At 45.0% G+C, this 20375-nt stretch overlaps 1 protein-coding gene across 1 annotated transcript in view; it reads left to right on the top strand.

Annotated features, from left to right (window-relative positions):
• Positions 1-20375, top strand: part of LOC115327842 (transient-receptor-potential-like protein) — a 169866-nt gene that overhangs the window by 134752 nt on the left and 14739 nt on the right. Inside the window, exons 7-8 of the mRNA XM_042289930.1 lie at positions 16348-16554; positions 19673-19726. Of these exons, the coding sequence (XP_042145864.1) occupies positions 16348-16554; positions 19673-19726 (261 nt within the window). The remainder of the gene's footprint in view (positions 1-16347; positions 16555-19672; positions 19727-20375) is intronic.

The raw sequence follows: 20375 nt of genomic DNA, 5'->3' as shown, positions 1-20375 counted from the left end.
AAAAGAAATAAAAAAAATATATATATACACGAGCAAAAAAAAAGTATTGGCAGCCGATTGAAAGAATTATGTCACGGATGAATCGAAATCAAATAAAAAAAGCGTACAAAAAAAAAAAAAAGACGAAGAGGACAATGAAGTGAGGAGAAAGGACTTCAAAATATATTCACGAGCGCTATCCTTTTTGTCCACACACTACAGTCGAGAGTGAACGGCGCGGAGTCTTGTCATTTTTTATACGTTCAGTTATCTTTATAATGTAAAATATAGGATCGGCCTTCTTTTATATATATATATATATATATATTGTTCGCAGAGTGTTGAAATTCGACAGCAATTTTGAGCTAGAAAAACAAACAAACAATGAAGTGCAGAGTTGTCGCGAAAACCAAAAAAATCAATCCATTCTCACACTCCGGGCAAAGTACACATACAGTGGGGACTGCGAAAGCGGACGGTGGGAGGCCGAATATGTATGATCCATTATAACTTCCCGACGAAAGAGAACGGTTCCTCCATTTTGTTTTTCTAGCCGTTCCCAATTTCAAACTGTGCGCCTGTTTTTCTTTTTTCTATACAACACTGGGGACAACAGAGTTACTGAAACACTCCGTGCGACACTTTTGCTAACTTTAAAGCTTAAATATAAGTTTTGGACGACCGTTGCGGCGACATCGGACAAATGTTTCTTGTTCAATGGGTAGCCGCAAATTTGCGACCGAATAACAAAAGAAATGGAAGGGGGAGGGGGGGGAGGATGTTTTTGTGACTACGCAGCAACAGCGAAATTATATTCTTTGGCTGTTATACCGCGCAGTTTTTTTTTTGTATCTTCCTTTGCGAGGGAAACTTCCGGCACCGCACACAATGAGCCATGGCAGGAAGGCAAAAAAAAAGCAAAAAAACTTCTGTTCGAGTTGAATCAGTGGCATCAACGAAACACGGATAGGCTGAATCAAATATTCTTCTTCAGTGTAGCTTCATAACGCACACACACACAAAAAGCGTGTTTTATTTCGTGAAAATAGCATTTGCAATCTGTAAAGCGAAGGATGAAAAATTACCAAGAGAGATACGTTTTTTTTTTTTGTTTAACTTGATGTAAAAGTTTTGTAGCTGTTCGTCCATTGAAACTCAAAGAAAAGTTTGCATAACCCAAAATACACTTGCACGCTCGCCCTAGTTTGAGCTTCCAAGTCCTAGTTTCTATTAAAGGGAAGTTCGAACGTTCTTGCTGATAGTTTTTTCTGTAGGCTTTTTATATGTATACCCACGGGCGTTTTTGTTTTATTCGGTTGTGTTTGACCTTACAGAGTGACGACGCGATGTGGCCTTTGTCGCTATTTCGCCATTAGACGTCCTTTGTAAAGTACAAGAATATAACTCTTTATGAAAGAAAACAAAAAAACAACACGCTCGCAATATTCTTAGCATAGGCGACGCCCGATGCATCGTATTGAAGCAGGTCTTCTCTATCTGCACTCCCACGGTGAACACCTGGTGCGTATTTAGTCTGAGCGAACTTCCTTGGTGCGGTAGAGCCTTCACCGCTACACTCTGGATGCTACGTAATAGGCTTACCACACGTTTATCGGTATGTTACAATATTTGTCAAAAGCTGTCAACGGTAAGCTGAGCACTTACCACCGACTAAGCGCGATCAACACAACAAGAATCAATCTTACAATACGTGATTTACAGTCGCGCACAGCTTAAGAATCACGGGACCTGGCTAATCGTGATCATGCTCCTTGCTTTGCGATTCTTTTTTCGGCGTTTTATTGGCTTGTGCCGCAATAGCATTGGCCTCAGGGCAATGATAAGGTCCACGTATCTGAATAAGTGACCCCGCGCTTTGCGCACGCAACTTATCTGAGGTATAAGAACGGTCATCTAAACCACGCTACCCACTCGGAAGTCAGAGCGGGCTACTTCGACCTAATATACTGCCGCGTGCATATCCTAGGTGGAACCAACGCGACTCTCACGCTAGTGTCTGAGGTTCAGTGACCGGCGCCGGACATTACTTTTATTAATTCCTTATTATCCGTACTTCTAGTACACTCGTGTTTACTTTTACCCCAATTGCTCCACGTTCGAACATTTTAGGCCGAATGTGCCAGATACCCAGTGCAATAGATAAGGAGCACAAGATGATCTTGGTGGGTCAGTCTCGAACATTCTAGGCCGAATGTTCGAGATACCGAGTCTAATAGATAAGGATCTCAACATGATCTTGGTGGGTCAGTCTCGAACATTCTAGGCCGAGTGTTCGAGATACCGAGTGTAATAAATAAGGAGCCCAACATGATCTAGGTGGGTCAGTCTCGAACATTCAGGCCGAATGTTCGAGATACCGAGTGTAATAAATAAGGACCCAACATTATCTTGGTGGGTCAGTCTCGAACATTCTAGGCCGAAAGTTCGAGATACCGAGTCTAATAGATAAGGGTCCCAACATGATCTTGGTGGGTCAGTCTCGAACATTTTAGGCCGAGTGTTCGAGATACCGAGTGTAATAAATAAGGAGCCCAACATGATCTAGGTGGGTCAGTCTCGAACATTCAGGCCGAATGTTCGAGATACCGAGTGTAATAAATAAGGACCCAACATGATCTTGGTGAGTCAGTCTCGAACATTCTAGGCCGAAAGTTCGAGATACCGAGTCTAATAGATAAGGATCCCAACATGATCTTGGTGGGTCAGTCTCGAACATTTTAGGTCGAGTGTTCGAGACACCGAGTGTAATAAATAAGGAGCCCAACATGATCTAGGTGGGTCAGTCTCGAACATTCAGGCCGAATGTTCGAGATACCGAGTGTAATAAATAAGGACCCTACATGATCTTGGTAGGTCAGTCTCGAACATTCTAGGCCGAAAGTTCGAGATACCGAGTCTAATAGATAAGGATCCCAACATGATCTTGGTGGGTCAGTCTCGAACATTTTAGGCCGAGTGTTCGAGATACCGAGTGTAATAAATAAGGGACCCAACATGATCTAGGTGGGTCAGTCTCGAACATTCAGGCCGAATGTTCGAGATACCGAGTGTAATAAATAAGGACCCAACATTATCTTGGTGGGTCAGTCTCGAACATTCTAGGCCGAAAGTTCGAGATACCGAGTCTAATAGATAAGGGTCCCAACATGATCTTGGTGGGTCAGTCTCGAACATTTTAGGCCGAGTGTTCGAGACACCGAGTGTAATGAATAAGGAGCCCAACATGATCTAGGTGGGTCAGTCTCGAACATTCAGGCCGAATGTTCGAGATACCGAGTGTAATAAATAAGGAGCCCAACATGATCTAGGTGGGTGAGTCTCGAACATTCTAAGCCGAATGTTCGAGTCACCGAGTCTAATAGATACGGAGCCCAACATGATCTTGGTGGGTCAGTCTCGAACATTCTGGGCCGAATGTTCGAGATACTGAGTGTAATAAATAAGGAGCCCAACCTGATCTTGATGGGTCAGTCTCGAACATTCTAGGCTGAATGTTCGAGACACCGAGTCTAATTCATAAGGAGCCCAACATGATCTTGGTGGGTCAGTCTCGAACTTTCTAGGCTGAATGTTCGAGACACCGAGTCTAAAGATAAGGAGCCCAACATGATCTTTGTGGGTCAGTCTCGAACATTCCAGGCCGAATGTTCGAGACACCGAGTGTAATAAATAAGGAGCCCAACATGATCTTGATGGGTCAGTCTTGACATTCTAGGCCCAATGTTCAAGACACCGAGTCTAATAGATAAGGAGCCCAAGATGATCTTGGTGGGGTAGTCTCGAACATTCTAGGCCGAATGTTCGAGATACCGTGTGTGATAAATAAGGAGCCCAACATGATCTAGGTGGGTGAGTCTCGAACATTCTAAGCCGAATGTTCGAGTCACCGAGTCTAATAGATACGGAACCCAACATGATCTTGGTGGGTCAGTCTCGAACATTCTAGTCCGAGTGTTCGAGATACTGAGTGTAATAAATAAGGAGCCCAACATGATCTAGGTGGGTCAGTCTGAACATTCTTGGCCGAATGTTCGAGATACCGAGAGGAATAAGTAAGGAGCCCAACCTGGTCTTGGTGGGTCAGTCTCGAACATTCTAGGCTGAATGTTCGAGACACCGAGTCTAATAGATAAGGAGCCCAACATGACATTGGTGGGTCCGTCTCGAACATTCTAGGCCGAATGTTCGAGACACTGGGTCTAATAGATAAGGAGCCCAACATGATCTTGGTGGGTCAGTCTCGAACTTTCTAGGCTGAATGTTCGAGACACCGAGTCTAAAGATAAGGAGCCCAACATGATCTTTGTGGGTCAGTCTCGAACATTCCAGGCCGAATGTTCGAGACACCGAGTGTAATAAATAAGGAGCCCAACATGATCTTGATGGGTCAGTCTTGACATTCTAGGCCCAATGTTCAAGACACCGAGTCTAATAGATAAGGAGCCCAAGATGATCTTGGTGGGGTAGTCTCGAACATTCTAGGCCGAATGTTCGAGATACCGTGTGTGATAAATAAGGAGCCCAACATGATCTAGGTGGGTGAGTCTCGAACATTCTAAGCCGAATGTTCGAGTCACCGAGTCTAATAGATACGGAACCCAACATGATCTTGGTGGGTCAGTCTCGAACATTCTAGTCCGAATGTTCGAGATACTGAGTGTAATAAATAAGGAGCCCAACATGATCTAGGTGGGTCAGTCTGAACATTCTTGGCCGAATGTTCGAGATACCGAGTGGAATAAGTAAGGAGCCCAACCTGGTCTTGGTGGGTCAGTCTCGAACATTCTAGGCTGAATGTTCGAGACACCGAGTCTAATAGATAAGGAGCCCAACATGACATTGGTGGGTCCGTCTCGAACATTCTAGGCCGAATGTTCGAGACACTGGGTCTAATAGATAAGGAGCCCAACATGATCTTGGTGGCTCACGATCATTCTAGGTTGAATGTTCGAGACACCCAGTCTAATAGATAAGGAGCCCAACATGATCTTGGTGGGTCAGTCTCGAACATTCTAGGCTGAATGTTTTAGACACCGAGTCTAAAGATAAGGAGCCCAACATGATCTTGGTGGGTCAGTCTCGAACATTCCAGGCCGAATGTTCGAGACACCGAGTCTAAAGATAAGGAGCTCAACATGATCTCTTTGGGTCAGTCACGAACATTCCAGGCCCAATGTTCGAGACACCGAGCCTAATAGATAAGGAGCCCAACATGATCTTGGTGGGTCAGTGTGAAACATTCTAGGCCGAATGTTGTAGATACCGAGTCTAATAAATAAGGAGTCCAACATGATCTTTGGTGGGTCAGTCTCGAACATTCTAGGCCGAATGTTCGAGATACCGAGTGTAATAAATAAGGAGCCTAACATGATCTTGGTGGGTCAGTCTTGACATTCTAGGCCCCATGTTCAAGACACCGAGTCTAATAGATAAAGAGCCCAACATGATCTTGGTGGGTCAGTCTCGAACATTCTAGGCCGAATGTTCGAGATACCGAGTGTAATAAATAAAGGGCCCAACATGATCTTGGTGTGTCCGTCTCGAACATTCTAGGCCCAATGTTCGTGTCACCGAGTCTAATATATAGGCAGCCGGCAATGGCCAGGCGGCGCCACGAGGGCGACTGCATTCAGCGCCACAAGCGGAGGCGTCTCTGTTAATGGGGCGGCCAGTTTTCCCGTCGGGCCGTTGAGAGCGGCGGCGACCCCGATTTCAGCAGTCCCCGTGTGTACCTGCGTCCCTGGTTCTTTTATGCGGTTTTTTTAATCGGGAGCCTTGCTAGGTCCAAGTGCTGAGAGAATATGGTAGAGTCGTCATTTGGACACCCAGTTTGAGTTGTCTTCACTACTTGTGGCCGCCCGATCGGTCTGTGCTTCGCTTGTTCCCAGGAAGTGACACAATACAACAGGAAGGCAGCGGATGGGTTTATTGTACATCCCGGTTGCCCGTCTTCGAGAGCCGGCACTCCGAACCCGCCGACCCTGGTTGTCGCCCGTCGTTCAGAGCTCACAGCCGGAGCCCGTGTCCAGGCCTGCGAATCGCCCTTCCCACGCCAGTGTTGCGTAGGCTAGCTGTTCTGGGCTATCACTGCCAGAGTCTCGCTACGGAATTACTCCGGGATCGTCATGGACTAGGCCAGTATGGTCAGGGTTCGCCGCTTCCGCTTCCGCCGGTCCTGATCCGAACTTCGCTGGTAGAATGCTCCCGGGAATCACCATGGGCCAGACCAGCCAGAACGGCTTTGTTGTTCCTGCCCGGCCCCAGGCACCCCAGACTCGCGCAGCACGCTCTTCCTCTTTCCTTGCCGGCTGGCCCCCGCTCGCGCCTCGCTCGGCCGTCGTCTCCTCCCGACGTCCACACACACTAGAATAAAATTTGGGTAATAAAAACCAAACTCCGCACGACACAGAACCGTTCGCACATTGCAAAGCCTGGTGTAAAATGGCGACAGGCAACAAAGTAAAGGCCCGTTCACACTCTTGCAACCGAGTACGTCCGAGAGAGACCAGACCGGTTTTTAAGCCTCTTGCGACTTCTTAGGACCAGCTCCGCTGCACCGCATCCGGTCCCAAGAAGTCGCAAAAGGCTTAAAAACCGGTCTGGTCTCTCTCGGTCGAAGTCGGTCGCAAGAGTGTGAATGGGCCTTAAGAAGGAAGAAGGGCTTCGCATGAGATTTTTCTAAAGAAAAACTTTAGCATGCTGCTTTCTGGCAGCTGCACGCCGTCACACTTTGTTACCAGACTCAGCATTAAATTTGGTTGCTGAAACAAACAAAACTTTGTGCTACAAAAATCCACTATTCGAAAACACGCAGGTTTGGAAGGTTTTGGTTGCGACCACGCGTGAGGAACGGCATTAGAAGTGCCGGAACGGGCCGACGGGCCTTTCGCTTGAAGACCTGATCGCCCGATTCTCGACGCCGCGAAGCAACAATCGCCGCGATTGTTCCTACCGTATTTCCCTAATGTGGCTGTCAAATCGATTCGTAATACAACTTGTATAAATAAGTTATTTCGACGAGTAGTCTGCAAAATGAGTTCGTCCGACCACTTTCCATGCCTGCACTTATATTTTCGTTCACTTCCCTGCCAACAGTTTCGGTAAAATTCACTTACTTGTTGCGTCGCACTCCGGTAATCCACTTTTGTCGCCGTGTCGCTTCCCAGGAAGCTGGGGAAGCGGTGAGGCGGGTTAAGTTTGATCCTGGAGTCACCTTCGTGACTGTGGCCGTCTTTCATGCAGCAGTAGCAATGTTTATTTTTGGGGGGAACTCTAGGAAGGTAGGCGAGATGTCGCAGGAACCCGGTGAGGTTATAGAGACGTGAAGTTGGGACTTACTTTTACGAAAAACGGATCCAAAAAACCTCACGCCGATCCGAAATGCAATGTTCACACGTGGTTTCTGGATGCGCCCGCCCGCAGCCCCCGCGACCCGCGTAGTCCTGGCCTACCCAGTTTCTTTATTTTGCAGCCGCTAGATGGCGCAACGTGTAGCGCCAAACTGCATTGCAGGTTGCCTATAAGGAGCCCAACATGATCTTGGTTGGTGAGTCTCGAACAGTCTAAGCCGAATCTTCGAGTCACCGAGTGTAATAAATAAGGAGCCCAACATGATCTAGGTGCGTCAGTCTCGAACATTCTAGGCCGAATGTTCGACATACCAAGTGTATTAAATAAGGAGCCTAACATGATCATTGGCGGGTCAGTCTCGAACATTCTAGGCCGAATGTTCGACATACCGAGTGTATTAAATAAGGGGCCCAACATGATCTTGGTGGGTCAGTCTCGAACATTCTAGGCCCAATGTTTAAGTCACCGAGTCTAATGTATAAGGAGTCCAAGATGATCTTGGTGGGTCAGTCTCGAACATTCTAGGCCGAATGTTCGAGATACCGAGTGTAATAAATAAGGAGCCCAACATGATCTAGGTGCGTCAGTCTCGAACATTCTAGGCCGAATGTTCGACATACCGAGTGTATTAAATAAGGAGCCCAACATGATCTTGGTGGGTCAGTCTCGAACATTCTAGGCCCAATGTTTAAGTCACCGAGTCTAATGTATAAGGAGTCCAAGATGATCTTGGTGGGTCAGTCTCGAACATTCTAGGCCGAATGTTCGAGATACCGAGTATAATAAATAAGGAGCCCAACATGATCTAGGTGCGTCAGTCTCGAACATTCTAGGCCGAATGTTCGACATACCGAGTGTATTAAATAAGGAGCCCGACATGATCTTGGTGGGTCAGTCTCGAACATTCTAGGCCCAATGTTTAAGTCACCGAGTCTAATGTATAAGGAGTCCAAGATGATCTTGGTGGGTTAGTCTCGAACATTCTAGGCCGAATGTTCGAGATACCGAGTATAATAAATAAGGAGCCCAACATGATCTAGGTGCGTCAGTCTCGAACATTCTAGGCCGAATGTTCGACATACCAAGTGTATTAAATAAGGAGCCTAACATGATCATTGGCGGGTCAGTCTCGAACATTCTAGGCCGAATGTTCGACATACCAAGTGTATTCAATAAGGAGCCCAACATGATCTTGGTGGGTCAGTCTCGAACATTCTAGGCCCAATGTTTAAGTCACCGAGTCTAATGTATAAGGAGTCCAAGATGATCTTGGTGGGTCAGTCTCGAACAGTCTAAGCCGAATCTTCGAGTCACCGAGTGTAATAAATAAGAAGCCCAACATGATCTAGGTGCGTCAGTCTCGGACATTCTAGGCCGAATGTTCGACATACCAAGTGTATTAAATAAGAAGCCTAACATGATCTTGGTGGGTCAGTCTCGAACATTCTAGGCCCAATGTTTAAGTCACCGAGTCTAATGTATAAGGAGTCCAAGATGATCTTGGTGGGTCAGTCTCGAACATTCTAGGCCGAATGTTCGAGATACCGAGTATAATAAATAAGGAGCCCAACATGATCTAGGTGCGTCAGTCTCGAACATTCTAGGCCGAATGTTCGACATACCAAGTGTATTAAATAAGGAGCCTAACATGATCATTGGCGGGTCAGTCTCGAACATTCTAGGCCGAATGTTCGACATACCAAGTGTATTAAATAAGGATCCCAACATGATCTTGGTGGGTCAGTCTCGAACATTCTAGGCCCAATGTTGAAGTCACCGAGTCTAATGTATAAGGAGTCCAAGATGATCTTGGTGGGTCAGTCTCGAACATTCTAGGCCGAATGTTCGAGATACCGAGTATAATAAATAAGGAGCCCAACATGATCTAGGTGCGTAAGTCTCGAACATTCTAGGCCGAATGTTCGACATACCAAGTGTATTAAATAAGGAGCCTAACATGATCATTGGCGGATCAGTCTCGAACATTCTAGGCCGAATGTTCGACATACCAAGTGTATTAAATAAGGAGCCCAACATGATCTTGGTGGGTCAGTCTCGAACATTCTAGGCCCAATGTTTAAGTCACCGAGTCTAATGTATAAGGAGTCCAAGATGATCTTGGTGGGTCAGTCTCGAACAGTCTAAGCCGAATCTTCGAGTCACCGAGTGTAATAAATAAGAAGCCCAACATGATCTAGGTGCGTCAGTCTCGAACATTCTAGGCCGAATGTTCGACATACCAAGTGTATTAAATAAGGAGCCTAACATGATCATTGGCGAGTCAGTCTCGAACATTCTAGGCCGAATGTTCGACATACCAAGTGTATTAAATAAGGAGCCCAACATGATCTTGGTGGGTCAGTCTCGAACATTCTAGGCCCAATGTTTAAGTCACCGAGTCTAATGTATAAGGAGTCCAAGATGATCTTGGTGGGTCAGTCTCGAACATTCTAGGCCGAATGTTCGAGATACCGAGTATAATAAATAAGGAGCCCAACATGATCTAGGTGCGTCAGTCTCGAACATTCTAGGCCGAATGTTCGACATACCAAGTGTATTAAATAAGGAGCCTAACATGATCATTGGCGGGTCAGTCTCGAACATTCTAGGCCGAATGTTCGACATACCAAGTGTATTAAATAAGGAGCCTAACATGATCATTGGCGGGTCAGTCTCGAACATTCTAGGCCCAATGTTCAAGACACCGAGTCTAATAGATAAGGAGCCCAACATGATCTAGGTGGGTCAGTCTCAAACATTCTAGGCCGTATGTCGACCTACCGAGTGTAATAAATAAGGAGCCCGACATGATCTTGGTGGGTCAGTCTCGAACATTCTAGGCCGAATGTTCGAGATACCGAGTATAATAAATAAGGAGCCCAACATGATCTAGGTGCGTCAGCCTCGAACATTCTAGGCCGAATGTTCGAGATACCGAGTATAATAAATAAGGAGCCCAACATGATCTTGGTGTGTCAGTTTCGAACATTCTAGGCCGAATGTTCGACATACCGAGTGTATTAAATAAGGAGCCCAACATGATCTTGGTGGGTCAGTCTCGAACATACTAGGCCCAATGTTTAAGTCACCGAGTCTAATGTATAAGGAGTCCAAGATGATCTTGGTGGGTCAGTGTCGAACATTCTAGGCCGAATGTTCGAGATACCGAGTGTAATAAATAAGGAGCCCAACATGATCTAGGTGGGTCAGTCTCGAACATTCTAGGCCGTATGTGGACCTACCGAGTGTAATAAATAAGGAGCCCGACATGATCTTGGTGGGTCAGTCTCGAACATTCTAGGCCCAATGTTCGAGACACCGAGTCTAACATATAAGGAGCCCAAAATGATCTTGGTGGGTCAGTGTCGAACATTCTAGGCCGAATATTCAAGATACCGAGTGTAATAAATAAGGAGCCAAGCGTGACCTTGCCGAGTCAGTCTCTCTCCAGCCAGCTGTCAGGCCGACGCCTCGAAGCTCGGTTCTGCTTTTTCGATGCTCCATCTTTCTTTTGTTTCTTGCAGAAGTTCGCCGATTACTAAGCCTTTATTTTCGGTTTTACGTTTGTCGACCCTTTTCAATCCGCGACAATATAGATATTATCACAAAAGTATAAAAAAATACTACTAAATAAAAGGAATTATTGTTGTTACTGCTGCAGCAAGGATTAAGTGTGAAAAACAAAGGAAATCGCCTCGCGTAACGTTATTTTGCTCAATCGGTGGAACATACCCGTTGAGCAGTGTTGACAAGGACCCGTTCACAAACTTCTGTTTGCTTACGACAGAGTTCTTGTTACCTTTTACGACGAGAGAATGCACTGGAATGCTGGCGTCATCTACAAAGTTACCCTGGAACTGCATTTCAGTACAGAGCGAAAATGTTGGGGCATCTACGAGATCAAATGTACGTACAATATGAGAAACGGCCGTTTATAACATTGTCAAACGTATTATTGCGAGCAAAAAAAAAAAAAAAAGAATGATGGGCGAAAAAAAAAAAAAAAGACAGGAAGTAATGAAAATGCCAAGTGTTCCAGGGCTGCCCGATAGATGGCGCCAGTGTGAGCCAGCCTTTTATGTGACCACATCTTCACAATTTGCGCGCTGCCGTATTCGTTTTATTCTGATGGAATCGCATTTTTGTTCTTCTTTAACGCTCCTTATCATCGTGGATCGTTGCCCTCGGGGGAACATGCGCGAAAGGCATCAATATTGACAAGCGGGTGTGACGGACGCGAGTGGCATCCTGTATAGCCTGAGCGTCCACACGCATAGAGGGCGGCACTCGCTCTAGGATGGTAATTAGATAAGCTTGTTGACCCTTGTCCGGATAAGTGTGCCGATATTTCAGAGTGCTCCCAACCGCTCGATCGGGGTTCACGCGGTTTGTTGCCGCATTTGCAGTACGAAGCTGCGAGGAGATGACGAAGGCGTTGATCGTTCGCAAGCGTCTCCGTCTCTTCAACCGCTTTTCTCCTCGCCGCGCCTCAACAACTTGCGACCAGTCTGTTCAAGTTGCGTCCGCCATTAAACTGCAAACGCTCGTCGTGGTCTCAGTTGTTCGTTCTCTTTAATACGAGCGCTCTAGTCTGGATCTTGAGCGAAGTAACTGGGACGGGCCTGGGACGTTGTTTTTTGTACTTATTTTTTTTTTCGTTTCTTCGCTAAAAGCGTCACTTTGCATTTTTTTTTCTCTCCCCTTTTTATCAGTGATGCATTGTCGTAACACGCTGCGGTTTCTCACGGGGTCGTTAGTTTTTCCTTTTTTTTTTATTCCTTCTTTTCGCCGGTTAGGTTTTGGGATGAGTGCTGGCGGCTTGATATGGGGTTTCGTGGCCGAAGCGGTCAGCGGCGTGCTCTTTTATCACTGCCCGACGCTGCGCTAGGGTCGGCTTGGTTCGGGATGTTTAGTAGCTTTTTTTTTTTTTTAATGTATAACATTAGGCTGGTGGTTTTGTGTCCGACGCGTGTCGTCGGGTTGTCTTGTTTGTCTGTTGCCGGAGGCTCATTACGAGCTTGGAAGAGTAATTGAGTTAAGCTGGGGTAATCTGTTGCACTGTTTGGCGACTTTTTGCTTTAATGGACTCTTTTTGTTGTGAATTTGATGTATCCTGAGCCGGATTCTATTTTGCGAGGGAGATGTGTGCCCGCCTTCTTTCACGCAATAATATGTTGTTGTTTTTTACGTTGCTAAAACATAATTGACTAAGAAGCACTTAAAAGATCAGTATTAGTTACGTGCTTTTCGTGTTGTTTCTATATTTTGTTTTAGAATATGTCACGCGCTCGTTTTAGCACATCGTCTTTCTTATGTTTAAAAAAAATTATGACAGTTCTATGGTAGTTACATGGTGGTAAAGACGTCTGTGAACCAGACGTCTAGCACACTGCTGATGGTTATTTATACTTTGTACGACTAACTCTCGAGTAGCGAATGGTGGCTAATCTGAATAAGTAAATACTTAAGTAACGGAAGTAACAACATGGGTTTAACAAAATAACATGGAAATTGACTTGACACCTCCCAAAATTGTCACAGGAGTCAAAAAAAAACTATATTGTTTTTTTTTTGTCTTTTTTTGGTATGGTAGTTGGGGTATGTAGCTTTGAAAAAATAATTGATTCAGGTATTGATTTTCTTTGACGGTTAGGTCGTATTTCTTTATTATTTTTTCTTATTTTTAAATACATCCTGATACACGCAAGCTACTAGCTCCTTTCGATTGTTTTATTTTTGTTTACGAGTATTTACAAGGCGCATCGTAGCCACTAACCCGAAAAACAATAGCTGTAACTAAAAGAAACTTTCAATAAGCTCAAAAAATATTTTTTCATCCGCATTAGACAAGAAATAATTTTATGATCAAAAGTATTTAAAGATATATTAAATTATTGATTTAAAGAGCAGAAAGCAAAGTCATTCGAAGAGCAGTGACGTTTACGTTTACGTTCACATTTACGTTTACGATTATGTTAACATTTTTACAGTAAGCGGACGTTTATGTCGCATATACGTTTACGCTTACATTTACAACAAGCGAACGTTTACATCCAATTTACGTTTAATTTCTGTTTACATCCGCGATCGGAATGTAAATTACTGGTGGCCACAGGGAACTCTACTCATAGAGCCATTGTTCCTCATGTCTCTGTATTGGTGGTCCCCATTCGTGAAAACGAGCACATTGAAGTTCGGCTTGAATGACCTCGTTGCTCGGTTAGGAGGTGTTTGTCCACGAGTGTCGCTCCCTGTTTTGATTTTACCGCCTTCATTGCTGTGAAGAGTGCCTCATGGCAGTACATTGATCCGAATATCGACGAGAGCTTCTGATCTGCGAGCTCAACGTAAAAAACGCAATGCTCTCCTTTCTTTTCTTTTTTTTGGAGGGGGGGGGGGGGGGGTGATTGCAAAGATCCACACGCATCTCGGAAGTCACATCTGGCCACCCCTGTCATAGTGTATTGACTCGTATGAGTAATTCTTTTCGTTCTGGGTTAGAAATGATCTTGGCTAAACGACTGTTCCACACGCCATTATCAGTTTTGCTGGCACACCGGGAACGGAAAGAAGTGAAATATTAGTCTGCGCGCCGTATATACGAGAAATACGGAGAAACATCAATCATAAACCTATACTGCTATTTTGACCGTCGCCACTTAATATGGACACCCACAATCTGTTTGGCTTTTACGGCGTTCTGTTCAACCTCAAGACAGGTCGCAGCAAACGTTACGAGCCATGCCAGCCAACCTGCAGCGCTGTGCATGTAATTCATCAAGGGTGAATTACGCGCCTTAGGGGACGCTGCTCCACTCTCGAATGTCACGTGACACGTCAGCAGCGTTGGATTGGCTTCGAGCGTCGTTCGAGGTTTCCCGTGAAGTGAAACGGACTCTAGCAGACGTATTTGGGGCTCCGAGCTGCGACAACCCAAGATGGATGCGGTCTTGATGCGAGGCAAAAGGGTCGCTCTGTATACTAGAAGGGCGGCTAAAAAAAAAAAAAGAAAAGGGGGTGGAGCTTCTCGTGACTGCGACCAATAGGAGGAAGCAGAGTTATTAAGAAACACGAGAGAAAACGTTCTGCGGCCTTCGTTGATATATGATGCCGTAGTGCTCGAGGGGTTCCTCGGGTGGGCGATTTCCTAAGACGTCTCTCGGTTGAAAGAGCGTGAATATTTATGAGCGCGCGAGGGATTAATCATGTTGCTAGAAGTGATGAGTCGAACCGTGTCGGTAATCTGCTGGATTTGTTTTACTTATCCTTCTCTTTTCGTACCCTATCAAACTGCGTTTTTTTTTTTTTTGTCCCTGATTTTGTTATTTGGAACAGATATATTTTTTGGAACTGCGCTGGCCAGCCAGTTTTGTACTGAATACTATTTTGTTACTTCTCAGGGATAGATTTGGTTTTGGGAGAAGGGGGCGGGGGGGGGGGGGGGGGTAGGTCGTGCAAGTCGTTAGTAGATACGGTGTTGATATGAAGGCTACGTCCTAGGAACTATGCTGCTTCGTTTCACTTTACGACGCAGTTGAAACTAGGAACCGTTCCAGCGAATCCAACGCTGTGAGCCTGTCACGTGGCTGCGCGTCACACGTGTCGCTGCACATTTCACGTTGCTCACGTGACACACACATGGCATTGCATTGGCCCCGATAGTTAGATTGCTTCCCTTGCGGTCCGTCATGAAGTGAAACTGTGGATGCAGTTCTAGAAGATTAGGGTGCACTAGAACGGAAAGACTGCGATGATTTCGGCCCTTTGATCTTACGTTTAATTACACTCTGTCCGCAAAGAGATGAAAGCCATTAATGACTTTCCAAATGAGTCTCTTTTTGCCGAGGATCCGGACAGTCGTTTCATAAGTATATGTTTCAAGTTTTTTTTTTTTGTAAGTGTTTGTTAAGTTTAAGTGGTGCTATAAAAAGGGGTGCTAACAACATCCAGCGATGAAACAAATAAATCAGGGAACCCCCAGTTGGCCCAATTTTTTTAAATGTGGTTTTTAATATTTTTTAACTTTTGATTGGCTGGGATGCTTTTTTATGTTAGTTTCTGTAACTCCAAAAGACTTTTGTATGAGATGAATTATTATATTTGATTTTGTTCCACAGGCACTCGCGATTTGCATACGTGCCACTCGCGATTTAACTGCGTCCTAGTTGCCGGGTGCCGCCACGTTCCACGCGCTTTTTTCCCCGTAGTTGTGGAAAGCTGAAAACGCACAATGCGTGACGTGGCTGAGAGCCCCAACGTCAGGAGATTCTGATGATGACGAAACAAAAGCTTTTTTTCTTCTTCAGATTATGAGGAGGAGGGGGAGGGTGAAGATGGGGGGGGGGGGGGCGTGATCCTGCGACCAAATTTTCAGTGTTCCTTCAGAAACTATACGGATGGCGGCATGATTGAAATACTTTCCTCTTGTCTGAATAGAATGGCAAGTAGACTTCAAATGAAAACAGACTGAATGATTTTTTTTTTTAATTTGTCTCATGACTTGTCGAAACATTTTCCAATTACTCCACAACGTTCAGGGGCACGGTGAAAGAAGAGAGAGATGTCGGAACAAGGCCATATAAGGGGTCTAAATTCCATTCGGGCTTCGCGCATCTTCAAACAGAGACGCTATCGAGTTGAACCTTCTATGAGTACCCAAATGGCGGAGTCAGAGTATCGCCTTTCCTTTTCCTTTCACGGCAAGCTCCTGATTTTTGGCGAAGGGGCCACATGCGCCAAGCTTTATACTTTCGCCCTTGCGGGGAAGTCGCCTTGAAGAGTGCCGGGTTTGGGACATGTGTCTCGCTTTGCGCCTGCTCTGCGCTAAGCACCAAAATGGCGGCGCCCACAAGAAAGTTTAATAGGGTGCCTATACTCTCAGCGTTTAGGGGCTCTAGACTTTTCCTCAGCACGAAGCGTCTTTCCAGAGTGTTGTCCGGCGACTCGGCCGCGGCGACGCTCTTGTACCACGCACCACCGCACCCCACGTGTTCCCAGGATCACAAGGACCGTGAGTGGAAGTTCGCCCGGTCCAAGCTGTGGATGGGCTACTTCGACGAAGGATCCACGCTGCCGCCGCCCTTCAACCTGGTCATCAGCCCCAAGTCGGTCTGGTACTTCCTGCGCTGTCTCCTCCGCCTCTGCCGCTTCCTCTGCAAGAAGACCTTCTTCCGGAGGCCGCGCTTCGATCACTCCTCCGTCAAGGTGGGTCACTAATTGCAATTAATTAATTAACTAATTAATTATATGATCAGTAAACCTATCAATTAATAAGAGAACAAGTCAATAAATAATTAATAGACCAATCGAACAATCGATAATCTAATGAACCAGTATGACAATCAATCAATCGATCAATATAACAAACAATCCATGAGGAAATCATTCAATCAGTTGATTATCCAGTCAGCCGCTCAGTCATCAACCACCTATGAATTAACGAATCTATCTATGATATTGTTAACCGGTCTGATGATTTATTTATGAATTAACAAATCGTTCTATATATTCTTTGTTATTCTTATAAATTACTCATGAATTAACGAATCATTCTATCGCAGCATTACCCAATCTGATCAATTACCGAAGAATTAACGAATAATTCAATCCTTCTATCAATCAACCAACCAGTAAATTAGTCAGTCTCATAAATTTTCCACAAATTAGCAAATCATATTAATCGACCAATTAAAACGACAAACACTTTCATTCTTCGATATGTGTAGTGACATGTAGTGCTTGTGGGAAGAGTCACTGTTTGCTGAATAAAGCATTACACGACCGAACCCAAACTCAGTTTCTCACAAGCGAACACGAGATTAATGTAATTTTTTTTTGCATGTTTCTGTCCTCGGCAACAAAAGCGTCGCTTCTATCTCTTCAAATTGCCACAACCGAAGCTATTCATTGTGGCACTTTGGGCGGTTCTGCTGGCGTGTCGAAAACGGGAGGATGAAACAGAAAGCACTTTGATCTGTCACCCAACCAAAAGCAAAATACGCACATTAGTGGCCTCGCTGAGACTTCGATAGACGCGAAAAAAGAAAAAAAGAAAAAGAACAACAACAACAACAACAATGTGGAGCGAGATATAGATATCCTCCATCGCTCCCAGAGTTTGGGATCTAGGGGAACAGAGAAAAGATGACAGGCTGTAAGGGACGTGGCAGTGGCGCCGGGAATTAATCACGGAAGGAATTAGGGGGTGGTGGTAAGAGGTGCCGCAAATATCTTTTTTCTTGCTTCTTCTAATTTTTATAGGAAAGGAATCTCATTGCCTCGTTCTATTATTAAAAATTGAAAACAATACAAAAATGTTGAAAGGGTCTGTGTGAACTTTTCACGCAGCTTGCATCAATGCACCACGAGAAGAGAAATCACCTTCGATTACCATTGGTGTGGCCAAAGGCTAGAGGGGAGGCAGGTGTTGGGTATGGTTAGCTGCGCTATGGTCGGTTCCAAGGCGAGAAGATGGAGAATAACTCCCGCAGATAAGCCTTTATTTTCTCCTGAACTTCATACCTGGTCGGCGGAATAGAAAAGAAATAAATAGTGACGCCAGTTTGAGGATATTAGCGTGTCATCACTATTCAGTGCGCTCCTAGGGCTGTGGTTCACGGTCACGATGTACGTTCCGAAGGGTGCGGACGCATATTTCTGTCTGCCCCTGTGTTGCCCGCATGATTGTGTGGTTTTCTTGCATGTTATTTTGTTTACCTTGATTCCCTGTCGATGTGCACACAGCAGTTAGCGTCATAACTTACCCTAAAAACCCACCGCCAAACCTTTAGTGGGCGCCCATATGCTGTGTAACAAGGATTTTCTAGTTGGACGCACTCTTATTCCAGGCTCTCTAGATTGTCTCCGCGATGGTTCCGCCATCTCTCGGCAAGCGCTGCAAACATGGTCGTCGTTTTTTATGGTTGGTCCTTGGCTCCGCGCGCGCTTGGTGTTGTTATTGGTTGAAACTCATTTTTCAGTTCTGACTATTTGCGGGGGCGGACTTTAATGGTCGATGTGCACACGAAAAAATAGGAGCTCTCTCGTTTCTTTATCTCTGTTCCATAATAGAAAATAACTTTCATTCTGTCTTTGAGGATTAAAGGGATGAGTAGAGAGAGAGTTGTGTGAGGAAGAACGGAGAGAAGAAAATCCGGAAGGGATTTTCCGCAAAGCTCGAATTAAGTTCGTGCGTGCGCTTGTAAACATATGGGACGGTATGGCCGGCTGTGTCCTTTTGAGTGTGGGAATAGGGGTTGCAAGAAAACTAAGTCGGCTCTTGCTATAAACATATATCAGTGTAGACAAAATATATGTTTTCAAAGTAATTATGGCAATTGCAACGTCGGAATCGAACACCAAATGTGAAATCCTATGAAGCTCTTTATCTAATAATGATAATAATCTTTATTTTTCGGGTGCCCTAAAACTGCCAACGGCCTTCTGTTACGTACATCAACTCGTAAAAATGGAATTTTAGCACAATCCTACTACTCATAATAAAAATAAATATACAAAAATATGTATGCGTAGACACTGACGCGCTATGAGGTGACCAAAAGTTTGTCCAACTGAGATCGATATGTAGAAATGGGTTCAGTGATGTCAACCTGAGGTGGTACAATGTCGTTGTATAATGACTGTAAAACGAAAAAGAGGTGACGCACTACTTGGTGAACAAATATCAAAACAAGTACGCTGTCTCGTAGCGCGGAATGAAACATGAAAATTGATTTTACCAAAAAGTCATGAAGCGGTGATTGTGGTAAATGTTTTATTCAGACTTAATTAATTTAAAGCGATGACCCAAACGGCAAGCTTGAGAATGAAAAAACAGTGAGTGCGCAGGCGAGCTGGTGGATGTTGATCATGATGTAGAAAACCCGAGACTGTGGTAAAAGCAGGAAACCTTGGTTGAAGAAGAAGGACGGGGGAGACGTTCTTTTCCCCTGTCCTTCTTCTTTAACCAAGTTTCCCTGCTTTTACCACAGTCTCGGGTTTTCTACATGATGATCAAGCTTGAGAATGACAGTTCAATTACACAATTTAAGTTGATCAACATTTAAACAATTAAAACAGCTAATACCTTTATCGTAAACTGAAATTGAATGAAGCTGGCAGGTCTCTTGTGGATACGTGCTGAAGCGGTAACTAATATATGCACGCAATAAAGAAGCTGAAGAAACCATGAAAGCGGCTTAAGCAATAGGTTTACAAAAGGGAGGCCACCAATTTAAGAATATGTGACATTAGGAGGAATGATAAATTTTTTAGTAATTTTGTACTTGCTCGCTATTTAGTTAAGTATATTGGCTCTTTGCAGCCCGAGGCACAAGACCCCATGTATGTTGGAAATGTTCCTGGAAAAGTCAGCCAGGTAAGCTCTCTTGCAGCACGTCACTAATATAAATTTAAGAAGTAAATATTTAAAATTTTAGATGAGTGGAAATAGTTTTCTGGATGATACCTTCGCAAAGTTTCGACTATTGAAAAACAAAGTTGGTTGCATGAACACCGCACATGGTTCATGTTTTGAAACTAAGGCTTAGCAGCTAATTTCTTCACAAGAACGGTTGGAGATCGAAGAAAGTCGTATTTTTCGCCCATAATTTGCGAAGAAACGAAAGCGATGGCTGTAGCCCGGTCGTGCAATGCGGGTGGAATGGTGCCGTCACGTACCTGAGGGCGGAGTTTCGACGTGGTTAATTCTCATAGTCATCGTGGTTGGCGTCGCGGATGCCACTGCCGGCCGCCACTAGTGATCCTTTTAGTGGGTAAGCACGGTGGAAGTTTCTAAAACCATCCAACGTTACGTGTAGCAACTGGACACTGCCAAAGTGGGATTTCGCATAACGCGAGTAATGTTTGAAAACAAGTCTTTGAAGCCGACGACACGAAGATTCTCCCTTCGTCGCGCCCTTCTTGGCGGAACGCCAGGGCTGCTTTCTTCGCTCTCTTCGAGCGCGCGGCGACGGCAGCCCACAAGGTTGAAATCTCCGCAAAGTGTCACCCGTAAAGCTATCGCC

This window comes from Ixodes scapularis, unplaced genomic scaffold (genome assembly GCF_016920785.2).
Source record: "Ixodes scapularis isolate PalLabHiFi unplaced genomic scaffold, ASM1692078v2 PGA_scaffold13__105_contigs__length_92229423, whole genome shotgun sequence".
Lineage (NCBI taxonomy): Eukaryota > Metazoa > Arthropoda > Arachnida > Ixodida > Ixodidae > Ixodes > Ixodes scapularis.
This window is presented reverse-complemented; position numbering and strand designations above follow the sequence as displayed.